General features: G+C 46.5%; 1 protein-coding gene across 2 annotated transcripts in view; it reads right to left on the bottom strand.

The window, feature by feature from the left end:
- Positions 1–21,651, bottom strand: part of cdh15 (cadherin 15, type 1, M-cadherin (myotubule)) — a 110,060-nt gene that overhangs the window by 78,554 nt on the left and 9,855 nt on the right. The window contains exons 1-4 of one of the 2 annotated variants that reach the window (XM_072280055.1): positions 19,234–19,750; positions 6,101–6,268; positions 5,189–5,341; positions 4,966–5,110 (exon numbers count right to left, since the gene is read on the bottom strand). In XM_072280055.1, coding sequence (XP_072136156.1) covers positions 4,966–5,110; positions 5,189–5,341; positions 6,101–6,268; positions 19,234–19,485 — 718 coding nt within the window. In that variant the 5' untranslated portion in view covers positions 19,486–19,750. Of the gene's footprint in view, positions 1–4,965; positions 5,111–5,188; positions 5,342–6,100; positions 6,269–19,233; positions 19,751–21,651 lie in introns of those variants that run through there. The other variant, XM_072280056.1, reaches the window with a different exon arrangement.

Genomic DNA, 21,651 nt, shown 5'->3' with positions numbered 1-21,651 from the left:
GAAGACAGAGAATTGGGAAGCTTATGAAAATCCACAGAAAGCGACTTATAACCATATAACCACGTAACAATTACAGCACGGAAACAGGCCATCTCGGCCCTTCTAGTCCGTGCCGAACTCTTACCCTCGCCTAGTCCCACCCACCTGCACTCAGCCCATAACCCTCCATTCCCTTCCTGTCCAGTTTAACTTTAAACGACAACATCGAACCTGCACTTAAAGAAACTTAAGGAGGGAAAATATGAGATAAGAAAGTAAGCTAGCAAACAATTTCAAAGTGGATAGAAAAAGCTTTTTCAAGTACATAAAATATAAGAGAGATGAGGGTGGATATAGAACCGCTTGAAAATGAGGCACAGTAAATAATAATGGGGGACAAGGAGATGGCAGATGAACTAAATGAGTATTTTGCATCAGTCTTCACTGTGGAAGACACTAGCAGTGTGCCAGAAGTTGAAGGGTGTGAGGGAAGAGAAGTGGATGCAGTTACTATTAAAAGGGAGAAGGTGCTCAAAAGGCTGAAAGACCTACATGTGATTAAGTCACCTGGACCAGATGAAATGCACCCAGGGGTTATGAAAGAGGTCATGGTAGAGATTGTGGAAGCAGTAGTAATGATCTTTCAAGAATCACTGGACCCTGGCATGGAAAATAGAAAATGTCACTCAATTCTTTAAGGCAGCAAAAAGGAAATTATAGACCAGTTAGCCTGACCTCAGCAGTTGGGAAGATGTTGCAGTCAATTGTTAAGGATGAGGTTATGGAGTATTGGGTGACAGAGGACAAGATAGGACAAAGTCAGCATGGTTTCCTTAAGGGAAAATCTTATAAACATAGAAACATAGAAAACTCTGCAGCACAATACAGGCCCTTTGGCCCATGATGCTGTGCCAAACATGTACTTATTTTAGAAATTACCTAGGGTTAGCCTTAGCCCTCTAATTTTTGAAGCTCCATGTACCTATCCAGGAGCTCTTAAAAGACCCTATCGTATCCATCTCCACTACCTTTGCTGGCAGCCCATTCCACGCACTCACCACTCTCTGCGTAAAAAACTTGCCCCTGACATCTCCTCTGTACCTACTTCCAAGTAACTTAAAAATGTGCCCTCTTGTGTTAACGAATCTTGCCTGACAAACCTGCTGGAATTCTCTGAAGAAATTATATGTCGACTGTACTTTTTCCCAGAGATGCTGCCTGGTTTGCTGAGTTCCTCCAGCATTTTCTGTGCATTGCTTGGATTGCGAGAATCTGCAGATTCTCTCTTGTATGTGATGCTGAGGCTTTGTAAGACTCTGTTAAGGCCTCACCTTGAGTATTGTAAACAGTTTTGGGCTCCTTATCTAAGAAAAGATGTGCTGGCATTGGAGAGGGTTCAGAGGAGGTTCACAAGGATGGTTTTGTGAATGAAAGGGTTATCATATGAGGAAAGTTTGATGGCTTGGGGCCTGTACTCTCTGGAATTCAGAAGGATGAGAGGGGATCTTATTGAAACCTTTCAAATGCTGAAAGGCCTAGATAGAGTAGATGTGGAAAGGATGTTTCCCATGGTGGGAGAGCCTAGGACAAGAGGACACAGCCTCAGGATTGAGGGGTGTCCGTTTAAAACAGAGATGCAGATAAATTTCTTTAGCCAGAGGGTGGTGAATTTATGGAAACTATTACCACAGACAGCTGTGGAGGCCAGGTCATTGTGTGTTTTTAAGGTGGAGATTAAATAGGTTCTTGATTGGCTACAGCATCAAAGGTTATGGGGAGAAGGCCGGGGAGTGGGGCTGAAGAGTAGAAAAAAGGATCAACCATGATTAAATGGCAAAGCAGACTCGATAGGCCAAATGGCCTAATTCTACTCCTGTGTCTTTTTGTCTCCTATGGTCATCACTGATCACTACACCAGATATGCTCAAGCCTTCCCCATCCACAGTTGCCAAAGTATTATCGGAGAAGTATTTTGTTCATTATCACCCCCCAAGAAGAATACATCATAACCAGGGAAGAGATTTTGAGAGTCGGACCATACATGAGTTACTGGGCATGCTTGGAGTCGAGAAGTCAAGGACCAGGCCCTATCACCCTCTGGGTGATCCCCAGACTGAAAGCTTCAATTGGACATTGTTAGACATGTCTGGAACCCTGGATATCAGCAAAAAGAACAAGTGGAGTCAATATATTAGGCATTTGGTACACTACTACAATTGTACACAGAATGGGACTGCTTTCCATACTATTTGATGCTCGGGTTCAAAGCGAGATTGCCTTTAGATCTCTGTTTTGGAACCAGGAGTGATGGCTTGCCACAGAAGACGTATCTCAAGTGTGTCTGACATGAGGAAAGAACTGCAAAAGGCTTATGAGCTAGCTGTGGTTTCTGTCACCAAGGAAAATCAAGGAAACAAGATGAGATATGATCAAAAGATTAGGTTCTCTTGACCTCTCAGTATGGAGACAGAACTTCAATAAGAAATTGGGGTACCAGGGAAGTAGAAGTTAGCCGATTGCTGGGCATGTGCACCTTACATAGTGGAGAGCCAGTTGCCAAATTTGCCAGTTTTCTGAGGCTGGGAATGGCCGTGTCAAAATTTCCATCAGAATCACCTTCTACCCCAGAGCCTGACGGGGAACCTACACCAAGTAGAACTCTGCACAGAAGCAGAACAGAAAGGCAAATAGCAGAAAGACCCGAAAAGGTCCCAACCATTGAATACCATCGTTGTGGTGGTGGCTATCCCTCGAGGTCGAGGATGATGGTCTTCGTTCTGAAGAAGTGGCCCACAGAGTGAAGACACCTGTGCGTGTATTTGTTTAACGTGTACTTGATGTTGCACTCCAAGAAGCACACGATACTTCACAAATCAACCAACTGATTCCAATGGCATGGACACCACAACGATGGGAGCTGATGGATTTGTTGCAGCCTTCATCCGTCTTCACAGCCATTGAGTTCGAAGTAACTTTATTGAATACCGTACAGACTCAGAGGAAGAAGAAATTGGGATGTGGCGTGTGTTACCTAATGCAAACTCCCCAAGACTCGATGAAGAGATTCCTGAATCTCCCAGATGTAAAGGAGAAGACTACCAGTTGGCAGGCAGATGTGATGATAGACAGTGAGGGGAAACTAGATGAAGCTGAGCTCAGTCAGATGACAGGAGGACCTGGGTCACTGGAGTAACAGACAGGGGGAGGCATCCCCAAGTAGACAGGATGAGTCACAAGGAGTGCCTGAGGCTGAAGAAGCTGAAGGTGAGATAATAAGCTCTCAGAGAATCAGGAAACCCCCAGATAGGCTGGCACGTGACACACTGGGGAGTGCTGTGTCTATCTCAAAAGCGAGATATATTACTGCCATTTACGAATAGATTGGGGGTCCTGAAATCACAAAATTAATTTGAATACTGTGTTATTAATAACGGTTTAATAAATTTCAAAGTCATGAGGACATGCCTATTTTTGGTGGTGGTGGGGCGGGGGGGGGGAGTGTAATGCCCTGGCTAAGATTTCTGCTGCTATGCTGTGGGGTATTTCCTTTCGAAGTTTTCTGTAAAAGCAGTGTCCCCTGCAGGGAGAATGTTTTGGTTTTGACTAAGGGTAAGTTACTCAGCTTAGGAATAATGTGTCAGCCATTCAGAATGGTGGCACTATGATCAGGTTCTAGAGACAGCTGAGCAGAGAGAGATTTCTGATGGACACTTCTGGGGTTCACAGTCTTTTGGTGGGAGATGCCGAGAAGATCGGGAGAGATGCCTGTAGGATCTGATCCAACGGGAAGAAAAAAATTGCAAGGAGTGCTTCACAAGATGAAGGAGTCCAAGGTGGGAAGCTCTACTGGTGTTTGGTGATGAGAATTCAGAGCTGTGAGTAATGGTTATACTCAGCTTCTGGAAGAGATGAGCTCCACCGGTCATTTAGACTGGTTTAACTGTAATGGGGCCTTCTAATTTTTTTCTTTTCTTTCTCTTGATAACTGTGTGATAAAGCTGAAATTTGAAATAATTTTCTTTATAATTTTTATGCAGTGTGCAGTCTGTTATTTCTTGCCAACCAGTATTTGTGTATGGGCAGTATTTATAAAGCATTTGCTCAAATCGTGGTTCCGTTAATCAGAACATCCCAACGTACCTGTTTGGTTGAACACTAAATCACACTGACCCTAGACGTATATTGCTTATGAACAGAAGCCTTTTCATCGCTCAGTCACATGGCTGTTAGCCGAGTCAGCTATCGAGCCAAGTTGACATACAAGCATGCTGAGCGGGTTACACCTGCAAAGAGTAATGGATACAGCCCAGTCCATCACAGGTAAATCCATCCCCACCACTGCATACACCTACACTGAATGCAGGAGAGCAGCATCCATCATCAAGGCCCCTCCATCACGCAGACCACACTCTCTTCTCACTGCTGCCAGCAGGACCCACTCCTCAATCATCAGGCTCCAGAATCAAAGGGGATAACTTCACTCACCCCATCACTGAACTGTTCCCACAACCAATGGACTCATCTTCAAGGACACTTCATCTCATCCTATTGATATTAATTGCTTATTTATTCACTATTATTGTTTCTCTGTATTTATTGTGAATGTCTACAAGAAGATGAATCTCAGAGTTATATACGGTGACATATACGTACTCTGTTAATAAATTTACTCTGAACTTTATCTCACCTTATCTCCGCCCCTCATGATTTTACAATCCTCTATAATCCTTCTCTCCAGGGAAAACATTCCCAGCCTCTCCTTATAACCCAAGCCCTCTGGTCCCAGTAACATCCTCGTGAGGCTTTTCAGCACCTGTTCTAGTTTAGTCACATCCTCCCTATGGCATGGCAACCAGACCTGCACACTGTACTCCACGTAAGGTCTCACAGCTATACCATTGTGTCCCAATCCTTTTTCTGAACTTCCCGTCCAATGAAGGCAGTTTAACTCGCTCATTATGTGATCACCAGTTCCCCATTACTGACCTGGAGCGGATCCCTCGAGCACATGTCCAATAAAGTACTGCTGGTCAAAGATGGGCCGGTTATCATTCTGGTCGATGACAATGATCTCCAGATCAGTGGGATCTTCCAGAGGGGCTCCCGTCTCACCCACAGCATAAGCTTTGATCTGTGTGAAATAGACGAGCACTATTACATCCAGTCTGCAGACAGACTGCTCTCTCAGTCACCCGCTCACATCCCCTACCTTGTAGCTGCTCTTCTCCTCCCGGTCGAGCACTGTGGTCAAAAGGACCAGTCCTGTGTCTGGCTCAATGGTGAAGATTCCCCTGGGCTCCTCATCCACCCCTGGCCCTTTAATACTGTAGATCACTTTGCTGGAAAGCTTGTCTGATTTAATCTGTTGGCAAATCAAATAGAATCATTCAGCATTGATAATGCCTTGTTTCTCTGGCAACTCCAGCATTTCCCTGCTGTTGTGACATCAGACACTGCCCGATGACCAACAGGGCAGTGTGGCCCAGGCCCGTCTTCATACACGGTGCTGCTCCCCCTGCACCCCTCCATCCCCACTCTGTCCTCGGCACAGACCCTGCCCAGGTGTTGCTCCCCCTGCACCCCATCCATCCCCACTCCGTCCTCGGCACAGACCCTGCCCAGGTGCTGCTCCCCCTGCACCCCATCCATCCCCACTCCGTCCTCGGCACAGACCCTGCCCAGGTGCGAGTCTCCTGCACCCCATCCATCCCCACTCCGTCCTCGGCACAGACCCTGCCCAGGTCCCCACTCCGTCCTCGGCACAGACCCTGCCCAGGTGCGAGTCTCTTGCTGGGTGGGGGTTCAAGCCTTTGCAGACAGCAGCCTGTCCAAGAGTCTGTAACTGAGGGCCAGGAATGTCCCAGCCACTGCCTAGTAATAGACAGACTCCTTGGCCAACTCCTCCACGCTGACTCTGCTACCAGGTTACACTCGTCCCACTTGCTGGCAAAGGAGCAATGTTGGGTTGATACCTGGAGATCACTGTCAAGGTGTCTGGAATCACCCAGGCACCCAGTGTGGACCCTGGATTGGATTCTGCATCCCACAGGCACCAGGTGGGGGAGGGAGAGTTGTCCCAGAATTGATGGGGATCCCAGGACCCTAATTCCATTTTGCGCACCTGCACCAGCTGGAATGGGATCTTCCTGCTGTTCTCGGAGACGGCGATGGGAGGGATGACCCAGGCCCGTCGAACCCTTGCTAGTCCCTCTGCTACGACCTTCTGCCTCCAAGGGTACAGGATGGGTGTCATAGCTACTTCAGGCTCCGGGGCACTTGCCAGTTCACCCTATAGATGAACCATACACTTGAAGTGGGACCCGTAACCCATACACTGACTTCCCCACTTCCTCACCACCTTCCCCCACCCTCATTGATCCAGCCCATCCCTCACATCCCCTCCCTGTCACACCCATACCCCTCGTACCCCCTTCCCAATCCCATCATCCCCTCCCCAGTTATCCCCCACCTGGTCATACCCAGTACCCATCACACCCTTCCCTCATACCCCTCATAACCCCTTCCCCATCACATCGTCCCCTCCCCAGTCACCCCCCTCCATGTCGCACCCACTACGCTCACACCCTCCATTCATATCACTCGCAACCCTCCCCTCATACCCCTCACACCCTCCCCTCATACCCCTCATAACCCCTTCCCCATCCCATCATCCCCTCCCCAGTCATCCCCCACCTGGTCACACCCACTACCCTCACACACTCCCCTCATACCCATCACACCCTTCCCTCATACCCCTCACACCCTCCCCATACCCCTCGCAACCCCTTCCCCATCACATCATCCCCTCCCCAGTCATCCTCCTCCCTGTTGCACACTCTCCCTCACACCCCTTCCCCATTACACCATCCCCTCCCAGTGGCCACCCATTTTAATTCCACTTCCCATTCCCTTTCCAATATGTCCATCCATGGCCTCTTCCACTGTCGTGAAGAGGCCACACTCATATCATATTTGGACAAGTATATGGATATAAAGTTTTAAGTAGGGCATTTGGACCAAATGGACCCTCTACAGACGCTGTCTGACCCGTGAGTTCCTCAGGCACCTTAAACCATAAGGCATTGGAGCAGAATTAGTTTATTCAACCCATTAAATCTGTTCCTCCATTCTATTGTTGCTGGGTTATTTTCCTCTCAAGCTCATTCTCCAGCCTTCTCCCCGCAACCTTTGACATCCTGACTAATCCAGATATTATCAAACTCCGCTTTAAATATACTCAATGACTCAGCCTCCACAGCCATGTGGAAATGAATTTCACAGATTCACTGCTGTCTGCCTAAGGTAACTCCTCCTCATCTCTGTTATAAATCAACGTCCCTCAATTCCAGGGTTTCTCAACCAGGGTTCCGCGAGAGATCCTGATTTGAAACGAACATCATTTTTGAACTCACGCAAGGTGCAACACCAGCATTTGCAGTGGTGGGCAGTGACTGAGTGGCCCCATTAGGAAATCTAACAGCAATTGTGGCAGTGTGCAGTAGGGCTGTGCTTATTTCCTTGTGTCCATTCACAGGTTTTGACATGAGATAGGGGAGGTTGTTGATAATTGGTCAGTGCTGATTACACAGAGGGGAGGTCAGTAGGCTGATGAGGAGCGTGAAGTGCATTTTCAGAGTAGTGACTGGATTTGCCCAACATGGCCTGTGACATCAGCCTCTCCCTCCCATAACACCATAAAACCATAAGACATAGGAGCAGAATTAGGCCATTCAGTCCATCGAGTCTGCTCCACCATTCCATCATGGCTGATCCCAGATCTCACTCAACCCCGTACACCTGCCTTCTCACCATGTCCTTTGATGCCCTGACCGATCAGGAAATGATCAACTTCCACCTTAAATATGCCCACGGACTTGGCCTCCACTGCAGTCTGTGGCAGAGGATTCCACAGATTCACTACTCTCTGGATATAAAAAACCCTCTTTACCTGTGTTATAAACAGCCCTCAGTTTTGAGGCTGTGCCCTCTAATTCTGAATACCCCCACCATGGGAAACATCCTCTCCACATCCATCTTATCTAGTCCTTTCGACATTTGGTAGGTTTCAATGAGATCCTCGCACGCCCCTCCCCAACATTCTTCCTAATTCCAGTGAGTTCAGGCCCAAAGCTGCCAAACGCTCCTCATATGTTAACCCCTTCATTCCCAGAATCATCCTTGTGAACCTCCTCTGGACTCTCTCCAATGACAACATACCCTTTCTGAGATATGGGGCCCAAAACTGTTGAAAGTACTCCAAGTGCAGCCAGATTAGTGTCTTATAAAGGCTCAGCATTGACTCCTTGTTTTTAGATTCTATTCCCCTTGAAATAAATGCCAACATTGCATTTGCTTTCTTTACCACAGACTCAACCTGTAAATTAACCTTCTAGGAGTTTTGCACGAGTCCCTCTGCACATTTGATGTTTGAACCTTCTCCCCATTTAGTTAATAGTCCACACTATTGTTCCTTTTACCAAAATGCATTATCACACATTTCCCAACTCTGTATTTCATCTGCCACTTTTTTTGTCCATTCTTCCAATTTGTCTGAGTCCTGCTGCGATTGCATTGCTTCCTCAGCACGACCTGCCCCTCCACCTATCTTCGTATCATCCGCAAACTTTGCCACAAAGCCATCAATTTCATTATCTAAATCTTTGACGAACAATGTGAAAAGCAGCAGTCCCAATACTCACCCTGAGGAACACCACCAGCCAACCAGAAAAGGTCCCTTTTATTCCCACTCACTGCCTCCTGCCTGTCAGCCATTCCTCTATCCATGTCAGTATCTTTTCTGTAATGCCATAGGACTTTATCTTGTTAAGCAGCCTCATGTGTGGCAGCTTATCAAATACCTTCTGAAAATCCAAGTAAATGATATCCACCCTCTCTCCTTGGTCCACCCTGCTTGTTACTTCCTCGAAAAACTCTTAACAGATTTGTCAGGCAAGATTTCCCTTTACAGAAACCATGTTGATTTTGACTTATCATTAGTCTCCAAGTACCTTGAAACATCATCCTTAATAGTAGACCTCAATGCTTTCCCAGACACTGAGGTTGGGCTAAGTGGCCTACGATTTCCTTTCTTTTGCCTTTCTGCATTCTTAAAGAGTGGAGTGACATTCACAATCTTTCAAACCTCCAGAACCATACCAGAATCAAGTGATTTTTGAAAGATCATGACCAATGCATCCATTATCTCTTCAGCAACCTCTCTCAGGACTCTGGGATTTAGTTCAGGTGACTTAACCACCTTCAGACATTTGAGCTTGCCTAGCATTTTTCCTTTGTAATATCAATGGCACTCACTCCTGGTCCCTGACACTCACGGACCTGTGGCACACTGCTAGTGTCTTCCACAGTGAAGACTGATGCAAAGTACTCATTAAGTTCATCTGCCATTTCTTTGTCCCCCATTACTACCTCACCAGCATCATTTTCCAGTGGTCCAATATCAACTCTCACCTCTCTTTTACTCTTTATACAACTGAAAAAACTTTGAGTATCCTGCTTTATATTATTGACTATTTGCTCTCATATTTCATCCTTTCCCTTTTTATAGCTTTTTTTGTGTTGCCATATGTTGGATTTTAAAAGCTGCCCAATCATCCACTCCCCATTCACTTTTGCCACCTTATATGCCTTTCCTTGGCTTTTATGCAGTCCTTAACTTCCCTTGTCAGCCACGGTTGCCTATCCCTGTCATTTGAGAACAGAATGTTCTGTGGGACCAGTTCACCTGGGCAAGCTCCTCTCTCGTGCCACTGTGATTCCCTTTATTCCATTATGTGAGTTATGCTTCTCCCTCTCAAACTGCTGTATGAATTCAGTCATATTATGATCACTGGCTTCTCAGGGTTCCTTTAGGTTAAGCTCCCTAACAAGATCTGGGTTATTATACCCAGTCTAAGGTAGTCTTTCCCTGAGTAGGCTCAAGCAGAAGCTGCTCTAAAAAGTCACCTTGTAGGCATTCAACAACTTCCCTCTCTTGCGATCCAACACCAGCCCGATTTTCCCAACCCTCTTGCATATTGAAGTCCCCCATTACAATTGTGACATTACCCTTATTACATTCCTTTTCCAGCTCCCTTTGCAATCTCAACCCCACAACTTAGCTACTATTTGGAGGGCTACACATGGTTTCCATAATGATTATTTTACCCTTGCAGTTTCTTAACTCCACCCACAGAGATTCAACATTCTCTGACCCTATGTCACATCTTTCTAAAGATGTAATTTCACCTCTTGCCAACAGAGCCACACCACTGCCTACGCCAACTATGGCCTCCTCAGTGATGCCTACAATGTCATATCGGCTAATCTCTAATTGTGCCACAAGTTCACCCACCTTACTCCGAATGTATATGCATTTAAATAGAGCACCTTCAATCCTGCATTCTTTACCCTTTTGAATTCTGCCTCTGTGGGAAAATTTAACTTTGCTCTGTTTTCATTTGTACCCAGTCATTGGCTTGTCCTTCCTTACATTCATGTCACACCCATCATCTAATTGTAAACCTGCTGGTTCATCCTCAGCTCCCTTATACTGGTTCCCATCCCCCTGCCATATTACTTTGAACCACTCCAACAGCTCCAGTAAACCTGCCCACAAGGATATTGGTCCCCCTTGGATTCAAATGCAACCTGTCCCTTTTGTGCAGGTCCCACCTGCCTCAGAGGAGGTCCCAACTATCCAGAAACCTGAATCCCTGCCCCCTGCTCCAATTCTTCAGCCACATACTTATCCACCACCTCACTCTATTTCTATCCTCACTGTCGCATGGCACAGGCAGCAATCCTGAGATTACTACCCTTGAGGTCCTGCTTCTCAACTTCCTTCCTAACTTCCTGTCATCTTTTTCAGGACCTCCTCCCTTTTCCTACCTATGTCATTGGTACCACTATGTACCATGACTTCTGGCTGCTCACCCACCCTTTTCAGGATATTGTGGTGCATTCAGAAACATCGCGGGCCCTGGCTACCATCCATGTTTCCTTTTTGCATCCACAGAATCACCTATCTGTCCCCCTGACTATAGAGTCCCCTATCACTGCTGCCATCCTCTTCCTTTCCCTATCCTTCTGAGCGACAGGGCCGGACTCAGTGCCAAAGGCATGGCTACTGTTGTTTCCCCCAGGTAGGTCACCCCCCCCCCCAACAGTACTCAAAATGGAGTACTTTTTGTTGAGTGGGACGGCCATGGGGTGCTCTCCACTATCTGACGTTCCCCCTTCCCTCTCCTGACAGTCACCCATTTGTCTGTCTCCTGTAGCCATCGGGGTGACTACCTCCCTGTAGCTCCTGTCGATCACTGCTTCACTTTCTCGAACAAGCCGAAGGTCATCAAGCTGCATCTCCAGTTCTCTAACTCGGTCTCTAAGGAGCTGCATCTCGATGCACCTGGCGCAGATGTGGCCATCAGCGAGGCTGGGAGTCTCCTGGAAATTCCAAATCTGACACTCAGAACAGAACACTGGCTGTGCAGACATACCCCTATTCTCTCTAGAGTTAAATAAGTAATAAGGAATGAACCTACCTAGACTCCGCCTGTTTTTGCTGAAGCCCTGCTGAACCAAAGCCTTTCTACTCTGCCTCAGACTACTCCGATGACGACCACTCCCACGATGACTGCTCCGCTAGGTGGTACCTCTCTTTTATGGAGGCTGCATTTCCCATCAAAAATCTTTGTCGGACCTGCATGAAAATGCTACTGTTGCTCTGCGCGGTACTCCAATCAAGAACTCACATCGAAAAACTTCTTCAAATTTTCTGTTGGACCAGCGCGGGAACGCTCCTGTTGCAGTACTCCAAGCAACGAATTACCTCCCCCAAATCCTCCTTACGCCCTGCCGACTGACTTATGGGGGCAAACAAACTACTAATGTCGTGGAAAATTGGAGGGAAATTGGACTATTGGAATCTCAAAACAAACAGATTAAAGCTTTTGAAAATAAAGTCACAGTCGGTAAAAGGATACAGGAAGCAAGCAATTTAGTAGCTTTAAGACCAGTTCACTGGAGAATGTTTAAAACCCCGTGTGAAAATCTGGACACCTATCTTCTACTACATACAGAAATCCAGTGGCTTAGCAGAGGAAGAGTTCTCAACAGGGTTTTTGAGCTGAAAGGTGAACTGCTGGAGAACTTTCAAGAAAATAGTAAGCCATAGTTTGCTAAGTGCTTTGAAGATGAAGAATGGCTGCAGAATCCAGCCTACTTAAACAGACATTTTTCATCATATGAACCAGTTGAACAAACTTCTGCAAGGCCCTAGAGAAAATGGTTTGACTTCAAGTGACAAGATTCTTGGATTTAAAGGGAAGTTGAATCTTTGGAAAAATCATGTTGCAAGAGGAAATCTTGAAATGTTTCCTCTGCTGCTTGGGCTTGAGAGTGAGGAAGGATCAGAAGGTCTCAAGTCTTATTGAAAAACCTCCTGGAAGATCTGCAGAACAAAACTGAACAGTATTTTTTTCTTCCTTTCAACACAAGTGTATAACTGGGTGAGGGACCCTTTCTCTGAATCTTCTGCTCAGCCTGAGAACTTGACTTTAAGAGAAGAGGAAGAACTTAGTGAGCTGCACTCTGCTCGTGCACTCAAGATGAGATTTACTGACCTGCCCCTGGACAGGTTCTGAATTTCTGTGAAAGAAGAGTATCCTACCATTCATAGGAAAGCAATGGACATTTTGCTGCAATTTTCAACTTCTTACATGTGTGAGCAAGCTTTTTCTTGTTTAACAAGCAAGGATAGAAATTATCTCATTTCAGTTGAAGGTGAAATTTGTGTGTGCTTATCTCAGGTTTGACCCAGAATTGAGAAATTTATTATGTTTACCTGCTGAGTTTTTAAAATTTATGAAAGGGAAAGAAAGAGATTTCAAGAAAGGTAAGCTAAACTTAACTACCTGCCCTTTTTTTTCCAAGAAAGGTTGGCTAAAAATTTATTCTCTACTCAAAAGAGCATTGACAACTATTTTTGGATTATTATATCTACAACTTACTGATCATGCTAACGTACCGTGAGCTCTAGATATAATAATTTTTATGCAGGGGTTCCCTGAGATCTGAAAATTATTTCAAGGGTTTCTGCAGGGCAAAAAAGTTGAGAAAGGCTGCACTATTCTGAGGATGTGCCCTCTGGTCCTAGACTCCTCCACCAAAGGAAACGTCCTCTCCACATCCACTCCATTGAGTCCTTTCAACATTCAATCAGTTTCAATGAGATTGATCCCACCCCCCCCCCCCCACCATTTTTTGAAGCTCCAGTGAGTAGAGGCCCAGAGTCATCAAACGCTCTCATATGTTAACGCTTTTATTCCTGGAATCATCCTTGTAAACCTCCCCTCTCCAATGCCAGCATATCTTTTCTTAGATAAGGGGCCCAAAACTGCTCACAATACTCCAATGTTGCCCAGATTCCAGAGTTACACACTGTCCATGGGCTGATTTCCTTCCCCGCAGCAAAGTTGTGAACCAAATGGGTTTTACAGTAATCTGGCACTTTTTTCATCACCACCACAGCTTTCCATATTATTTCTAATTCCGGTTCCTACATGTTAAGGTGAGATCGGAACTCCTTTCTCTGGATTGCTAGTCCAGGCCTCTGGGACTTCAATATGTAAGAGGATTGGGAAAATGAGGCTGATGTTGGATGGCAAGAGAGGGAATTTGTTGAATGCCTATGAGATGGCGTTTTAGAGCAGCTTGTGCTTGAGCCTACTCGGTGAAAGGCCATCTTAGATTCAATGTTGTGTAATAACCCAGATCTTATTAGGGAGCTGAACGGAAAGGAACCCTTAGAAGGCAGTGATGATAATATGTCTGAATTCATACTGCAGTTTGAGAGGGAAAAGCACTAGTCCAGATGGACAACATCCCAGAGTCCTGAGAGAGGCTGCTGGAGAGATAATGGATGCATTGGTCATGATCTTTCAAGAATCACTTGATTCTGGTATGGTCATAAAAACATTAGAAATAGGAGCAGGAGTCAGCCATCTGGCCTATCGAGCCTGCTCCACTGTTCAATAAGATCACGGCTGATCTGGCCATGGACTCACCACCACCTACATGCTTTCCCCCTTAACCTTTAATTCTCTACTGTGCAAAAATCTATCCAACCTTGTCTTAAATATATTTCCTGAGGTGGCCTCCACTGCTTCCTAGGGCAGAGAATTCCACAGATTCACCACTCTCTGGGAAAAGCAGTTCCTCCTCATCTCCGTCCTAAAACTACTCCTCTGAACCATGAAGCCATGTCTCCTAGTTCTAGTCTCACCTACCAGTGGAAACAACTTTCCTGCCTCTATCTTATCTATCCCTTTCATAATTTTATTATGTCTCTAAAATATCTCCTCTCATTCTTCTGAATTCCAGCGAGTACAGACCCAGGCGACTCAACCTCTCCTCATAGTCTAAATCCCTCATCTCTGGAATCAACCTAGTGAACCTCCTCTGCACCGCCTCCAAAGCCAGTACATCCCTCCTCAAGTAAGGAGACCAGAACTGCACACAGTACTCTAGGTGCGGCCTCACCAGTACCCTGTACAGTTACAGAATAACCTCCCTGCTCTTACATTCAACCCCTCTAGGAAGGCCAACATTCCATTTGCCTTCTTGATAGCCTGCTGCACCTGCAAACCAACCTTCAGTGATTCATGCACAAGCCTCCCATGTCCCTCTGCACAGCAGCATGCTGCAATTTTTTACCATTTAAATAATAATCTGCTCTTTCATTTTTCCTTCCAAACTGGATGACCTCACATTTACCAACATTGTACTCCATCTGCCAGACCCTTGCCCACTCACTTAACCTATCTATATCTCTCTGCAGACTCTCTGTATCTTCTGAACAATTTGCTTTTCCACTCAATTTAGTATCATCAATAAACTTAGATACACTACACTCGGTCCCCTCTTCCAGATTGTTAATGTAAATCGTGAACATTTGCGGGCCCAGCATCAACCCCTGCAGCACATCGCTCACCACTGACTGCCAACCAGAAAAACACCCATGTATCCCAACTTTCTGCTTTCTATTGGTTTACCAATCCTCTATCCATACTAATATATCTCCCCCAACTCTATGCATCCTTATCTTATGGATAAGTCTTTTATGCATTCCCCTCTATCCACTGTGCTCATTATATCCTCAAAGAACTCCAGTAAGTTTGTTAAACAGGACCTCCCTTTGCTGAATCCACGCTGCGTCTGCCTGATGGATCCATTTCTTTCCAGATGCCTCACTATTTCTTCTTTAATGACAGCTTCAAGCATTTTCCCAACTACAGATGTTAAACTAACCACCCTATGGTTATCTGCCTTTTGCCTACATCCTTTTTTAAACAGTGACGTGACATTTGCCATCTTCCAATCTACCGGGATCTGCCCAGAGTCCAGAGAATTTTGGTAAATTAACATCAAAGCCTCAACTATAACCTCTGCCATACCTTTCAGTACCCTGGGATGCATTCCATCAGGACCAGGGGACTTGTCTATCTTCGGGCCCACAAGTTTGCTCAGCATTACCTCTTTAATGATAGCTATTGTATTGAAGTCCTCACCTCCCATCACATCCATAACATCTCTCTTTAGCATGATAGACGTGTCCTCCACTGTAAAGACCGACACAAAATAGACATTCAAAGCCTCAGCCATTTCTTCATTCCCCAATATTAATTCCCCCTTCTCGTCCTCCAAGGGACCTACATTCACTTTAGCCACACTTTTCTGCTTTATAAAAAACTTTTACTATCCATTTTTATATATTGTACTAGTTTATTTTCATAATCTAGTTTCCCTTTCTTTATTGCACACTCTATTGCTTTATTTATGGTCGCAGAGGACTGGAAAATTGCAAATGTTACACCACACTTTAAGAAGAGAGGGGTAGGTAGTGCTGAGGAAGTAATGTGATTGCAGCAGGACTTGGACAAATCAGAAGAATGGGCAAAAAATGGCAGATGGAATACAGTGTTGGGAAATGTACAATGATGTATTTTGGTAAAAGGAACAATAATGTGGACTATTATCTAAATGGGGAGAAGGTTCAAACATCAGAGGTGCAGAGGGACTCGTGCAAGGCTCCCAGAAGGTTAATTTACAGGTTAAGTCTATAGTAAAGAAGGCAAATGCAATGTTAGCATTTATTTCAAGGGAAATAGAATATAAAAGCAAGGAGATAATGCTGAGCCTTTATAAGTCACTAGTCAGGCTGCACTTGGAGTATTGTCAACAGTTTTGTGCCCCATATTTCAGAAAGGATGTGTTGTCATTGGAAAGAGCCCAGAGGAGGTTCATGAGGATGATTCCAGGAATGAAGGGGTTAACATATGAGGAGCATTTGGCAACTTTGGGCCTGTACGCCAGTCAAGTCAAGTTTACTGTCATTTCGACCATAAGCTGCTGGTGCAGTACACAGTAAAAACAAAACAAGGATCCTCCAGGACCCTGGTGCTGCAGGAAACAACACAGAACTACACTAGACTATGTGAGACAGCGCAAGGCTACACTGGACTATGTAAAACAACATAAAAACTGCACTCAACACACATCAAAGTTGCCGGTGAACGCAGCAGGCCAGGCAGCATCTCTAGGAAGAGGTGCAGTCGACGGCCCGAAACGTCGACTATACCTCATTCTAGAGATGCTGCCTGACCTGCTGCGTTCACCGGCAACTTTGATGTGTGTTGCTTGAATTTCCAGCATCTGCAGAATTCCTCGTGTTTATGTTTTAAAAAACTGCACTAGACTACAGACCTGCATAGGACTGCATAAAGTGCACAAAACAGTGCAGGGCAGGACAATAATTAATAAACAAGACAATAGGCACAGTAGAGGACAAATTACAATATAATAATAAATGATGTAGATGTCAGTCTAGACTCTGGGTATTAAGGAGTCTGGTGGCTTGGGGGAAGAAACTGTTACACAGTCTGGTCGTGAGAGCCCGAATGCTTCGGTGCCTTTTGCCAGACGGCAGGAGGGAGAAGAGTTTGTATGAGGGGTGCCTGGGGTCCTTCACAATGCTGTTAGCTTTGCGGGTGCAGCGTGTGGTGTAAATTTAGAACTGAAGTTTAGAGGATTGTGGTGGGTTTTCATTGAAACCTACCGGATGCTGAAAGGACCAGATAGGGTGGATGTGGAAAGAATGTTTCCTATGGTGGGGGTATCCAGAACTAGAGGGCACAGCCTCAAAATCGAGGGGTGACCCTTTAGAACAGAGGTAAGAAGGAATTGTTTTTTCAGCCAGAGAGTAGTGAATCTGTGGAATACTCTGCTACAGACTGCAGTGGAGGCCCAGTCCGTGGGTATATTTAAGTCGGAAGTTGATAGTTTCCTGATCGGTCAGGGTATCAAAGGATGCAGGTGTATGGGGTTGAGTGGGATCTGGGATCATCTGGGATCAGCAATGATGGAATGGTGTAGCAGACTCAATGGGCTGAATGGCCTAATTCTGCTCCTATGCCTTACGGGTTTAATACCAGAAATCACTCCAGGCCGAGTCTCCTCACCTGTCAGCCTCTGGAACCTCTTTGGGACACCAGCAGTGAGTGAGGGACAGGAGCGGAGGGTATATGCAGAATGAGGCTACGGGGGAGGGGGAGGGGGAGGGGGAGGGAAATGTGTTGGTTTGGGGACAGGTAGGTGGAGACGGTCCCAGATCTCTGTAAGAATTGAGAATGAAATGAAGGGACTGCTGGCAGACAGTTGGGATTGAAATTCTTCAATTCTCCCTGGGATGAGATGAATTTGGAAGGCCAGCCAGCAGCTGAAAATTGGCAGCTGCTCCCAGGTTAAATATTCTGAAGTTTTTCCCTGAAATTCCAAGCAGTCTTAAGTTATCTAATTCTGAACAGGTCATTAACATGTCTGTCTCATCCATGAACAGTCCTGCAGTACTTTTCCTGCAAGGACACTGACAAATATCCCCTTAAATAACAGCCAGTCAACAAAACTCCCCTCTGTATGAGGTAAGGGGATAACAGCTGCCAAGTTAATCCAGGAAGTGGGGGTGTGGGTGAGTGAGGGAGAGATGTAGGGAGCAAGGGAGGGGGCTATGGGTGAGAGAGATAGGAAACATCTGAATGAGAAAGTGTTGGTGAGAGCGAGAGTGAGAAAGAGAGAGATAGAGAGGGAGACAGAGATAGAGATAGTGATGGAGATAGATAGACAGAGTGATTTAGAGAGATAGAGATAGATAGAGAGAGATAGAGATAGGGAGAGATAGAGATAGAGATAGCTAGAGGGGGAAGAGAGAGATAGAGATATATAGAGAGAGAGAGACAGAGAGAGATAGAGATAGATAGAGAGAGAGAGAAAGAGAGAGAGAGAGACAGTGATATATATATATATATATATATAGAGAGAGAGAGAGAGAGAGAGAGAGAGAGAGAGAGAGAGGGGAGAGAGATAGAGATAGAGATAGAGATAGAGATAGAGAGAGGGAGAGAGCGAGAGAGCGAGAGAGCGAGAGAGCGAGAGAGCGAGAGAGCGAGAGAGCGAGAGAGAGAGAGAGAGAGAGAGAGAGAGAGAGAGAGAGAGAGAGAATACGACAGAGGGTGAGTTAAAGTGCTGTAGAATGGGTTGAATAATGCCCAATCTCTTGACAGCTCCAAACAACTTTCAACCATCTGGCAGCTGTGAAGTCTTGTCAGTATAGCTGTGCCATTCCCGACGCTGTGGAGAGCTCTGAGCTCTATCCGCTCATCAGCTGTGCGAGACTCCCCCCCCCCCCCAATCCTTCTTCTAACTTCTGGTGGCCGGTGAAAGATCTTCCCCAGCAACTCAGCAGTGCAGAGACGCGGGTTCGATCCCAACCTCCGGCATTGTTTATACAGAATCTACAGATTCCCCCTCAAACCGTGGGGTTTCCCGCCAGATCCCAACTACGTAAAGATTAGTGGGACAGTTCTCCCAAGTGTGGGCGATTGGCAGAATCTGGAAGCAGAGCTGAGAGCATGGATAATGGGCCGGGGAACAGAGTGGAATTAACATACGGTTGGTGTGAGTGAGGGCTCGATGGCTCCGTGACATTCCGTGTCCCTCCTAGGCGTTTCTTGCACACCTTCCACTTCCTCGTCTTCGCCTGCCGGCCAGATTCACCCTGGCGGTTTGCCTTACCATCTGGCAGCGGAGGAGGAGCCCAGTGCAAGTCCCTTTATGCGGGGGCGCTTCCCCTGTACATTGGGGCCTGGGGTGGAAGGTGTTGCATCGGGCAGTACCGTACAACACTTCTCCGTGGATTGTCACCTTGTCGTGGTGGAGAAGCTTGTGTGGTCCTGTGATCCTGAGAGCAATGCCGTCTGGAGCTATGCTCCTGGTAGGGTCGCCCATGGCGGTAAGGTCGAGGGTGAGGTCCCTGACAAAGAACAATCCAACCAAGACCTCAACGGTGGAACAGGCAGACGAAGTTACTTCGAACTTAACAGCTGTGAAGGCGGATGAAGGCTGCAACAAATCCATCAGCTCCCATCGTTGTGGTGTCCATGCCATTGGAATCATTTGGCTGATTTGTGAAGTATCGTGTGCTTCTTGGAGTGCAACATCAAGTACACGTTAAACAAATACACGCACAGGCTTCTTCACTCTGTGGGCCACTTCTTCAGAACGAAGACCATCATCCTCGACCTCGAGGGATAGCCACGACGACCGTACAACAGGTTCCTGAGCAGGTTCACTGACACGCCTGCGGGCGGGAGGAGAACGTGAACCCCGCGTACACGGGAAGTGAGGGGTTGCAGTCCCTCAGGCTGCTGCTGACGTTCCGGCTGCACTTTAGTACCGCGCTCCTCATCTACCAGTTCGGAAGGGGGGCCGGACGTGGTGGGCTTGGTCCCGGACCTGGCCAAGATGGCTATTCACGGGTATGGACGGCGGAAGGTGGAGGGCGCTGCCCTGGCCGACTGCCTGCCCCCTTTCCGAGGATACGACCGTGCCCGGTAAGTCCTTGGAGAGAGACCGCGCGGTCCCGGCGGGCACATTAGGGTACTTCCGTGAGCGGTGATCCCCCGCCGTCTAGACGGTAGTAATCGTGTAGTGATTTGTGTGTAACTACTGTCTTGTAAATATTGATTGTCTTGCGCCTATGTGTTGTAAATAAACTTTTACAGTGTTGTGAAAAAAGGGCTGGATGGTCAAGGGTGCTGTTCTAGTGCTGCAACCCCTGACTCCATCAGCTCATAGGGTGGGGTATTTGGGTTAGTCTGAGGCAATTGATGGGGATTCACAGCAGCTCCAAGGCTGGTCTGACTGTTCACTGAGATCTGCCCACGTCGGCCGCCTCTGCTCACAGAGCAGAGAGTTCCAAAGGCTTCCGAAGCTAATGGGAACATTTCATTCACCTCAGCCTCAAATAGGCAGTCCCTTCAATTTTGATGGTGAACTCTTGGCCTGGATTCTGTCGTGAGGTGACGTCCGACCGGACCAGAGATTTACCGGATATAAACAACAGTCGCCCACCAAAGACAGAGACGAGATGAAAGGTCGAGCTGCCTGTAAACCTCTAGCATCCCACATGAGTGACCAGAGGTGTGGTTCAAGCTTTCGATAATCTCGGCAAAGCTTCGCCAGCTGCATCAGCTCCCTTGAACTTCAATCTGTCACTGTGACTGGGCACCATTCTGGGAGCAGCTCCCAGCTGGGACATAGAAATTAAAATCAGATTAGCCTGGCCCGTGTCCACTGCCTCCCAAAGTGTCAGATAATTACATCCGAGCCTCTTTCCTGAGACTTTTATCTGTCACTATTTAATGAACCCATCCAGGGCATAGCCTCTTCTCACTGCGACCATCATTGTACCTCTCACTGAAGACCCTCACTCAACGTAGACACACTACTTTATCATTTCCTGTCAGTCACCTTATGTCCAGACACTCCTGTGCCCAGTCTCTTTATGGACAATACAGTCAATATGTGTACATAAGCTACCTTATGTATTTGTATGTTTCTTGTGGGATTATGCTTATTATTGTGTTCTTTATCTTATTGTGTTTTTTATTTGTGCTGCATCAGATCCGAGGTAATAATTAGACCATAAGACCATGAGATATAGGAGCAGAATTAGGCCATTTGGCCCATCGAGTCTGCTCCGCCATTTCATCATGGCTGATCCATTTTCTCCTCCTCAGCCCCACTCCCTGGCCTTCTCCCGGTAACCTTTGATGCAGTGTACAATCAAGAACTGATCAAATCTCCACTTTAAATACACCCAAAAACCTGACCTCCACAGCAGCACGTGGCAACAAATTCCACAAATTCACCAACCTCTGGCTAAAGAAATGTCACCGCATCACTGTTTTAAATGGACGCCCCTCTACCCTGAGGCTGTGACATCTTGTCCTAGACTCCCCCACTATTGGGAACATTCTTTTCACATCTACTTTATCTAGGGTTTTCAACATTTGAAAGATTTCAATGACATCCCCCCCATCCTTCTAATTTCCAGCAAGCACAGACCCAGAGCCATCAAACCTTCCTCATATGATAACTGTTTCATTCACAGAATCATCCTTGTGAACCTCCTCTTCAATGCCAGAGCATCTCATCTTGGTTAAGGAGCCCAAAATTGTTCTCAGTACGCAAGAGTCCACATATACTCAATCCCCTCAGAGTCCGAGGGAACACATCAGACTCTGGGGATTTATTCCCCACAGGGTCCGAGGGAACACA

Source organism: Mobula birostris, chromosome 15, assembly GCF_030028105.1.
Source record: "Mobula birostris isolate sMobBir1 chromosome 15, sMobBir1.hap1, whole genome shotgun sequence".
Taxonomy (NCBI): domain Eukaryota; kingdom Metazoa; phylum Chordata; class Chondrichthyes; order Myliobatiformes; family Myliobatidae; genus Mobula; species Mobula birostris.
Note: the sequence above shows the minus strand (reverse complement) of the source record. Positions and strands in the feature narration are given on the sequence as shown.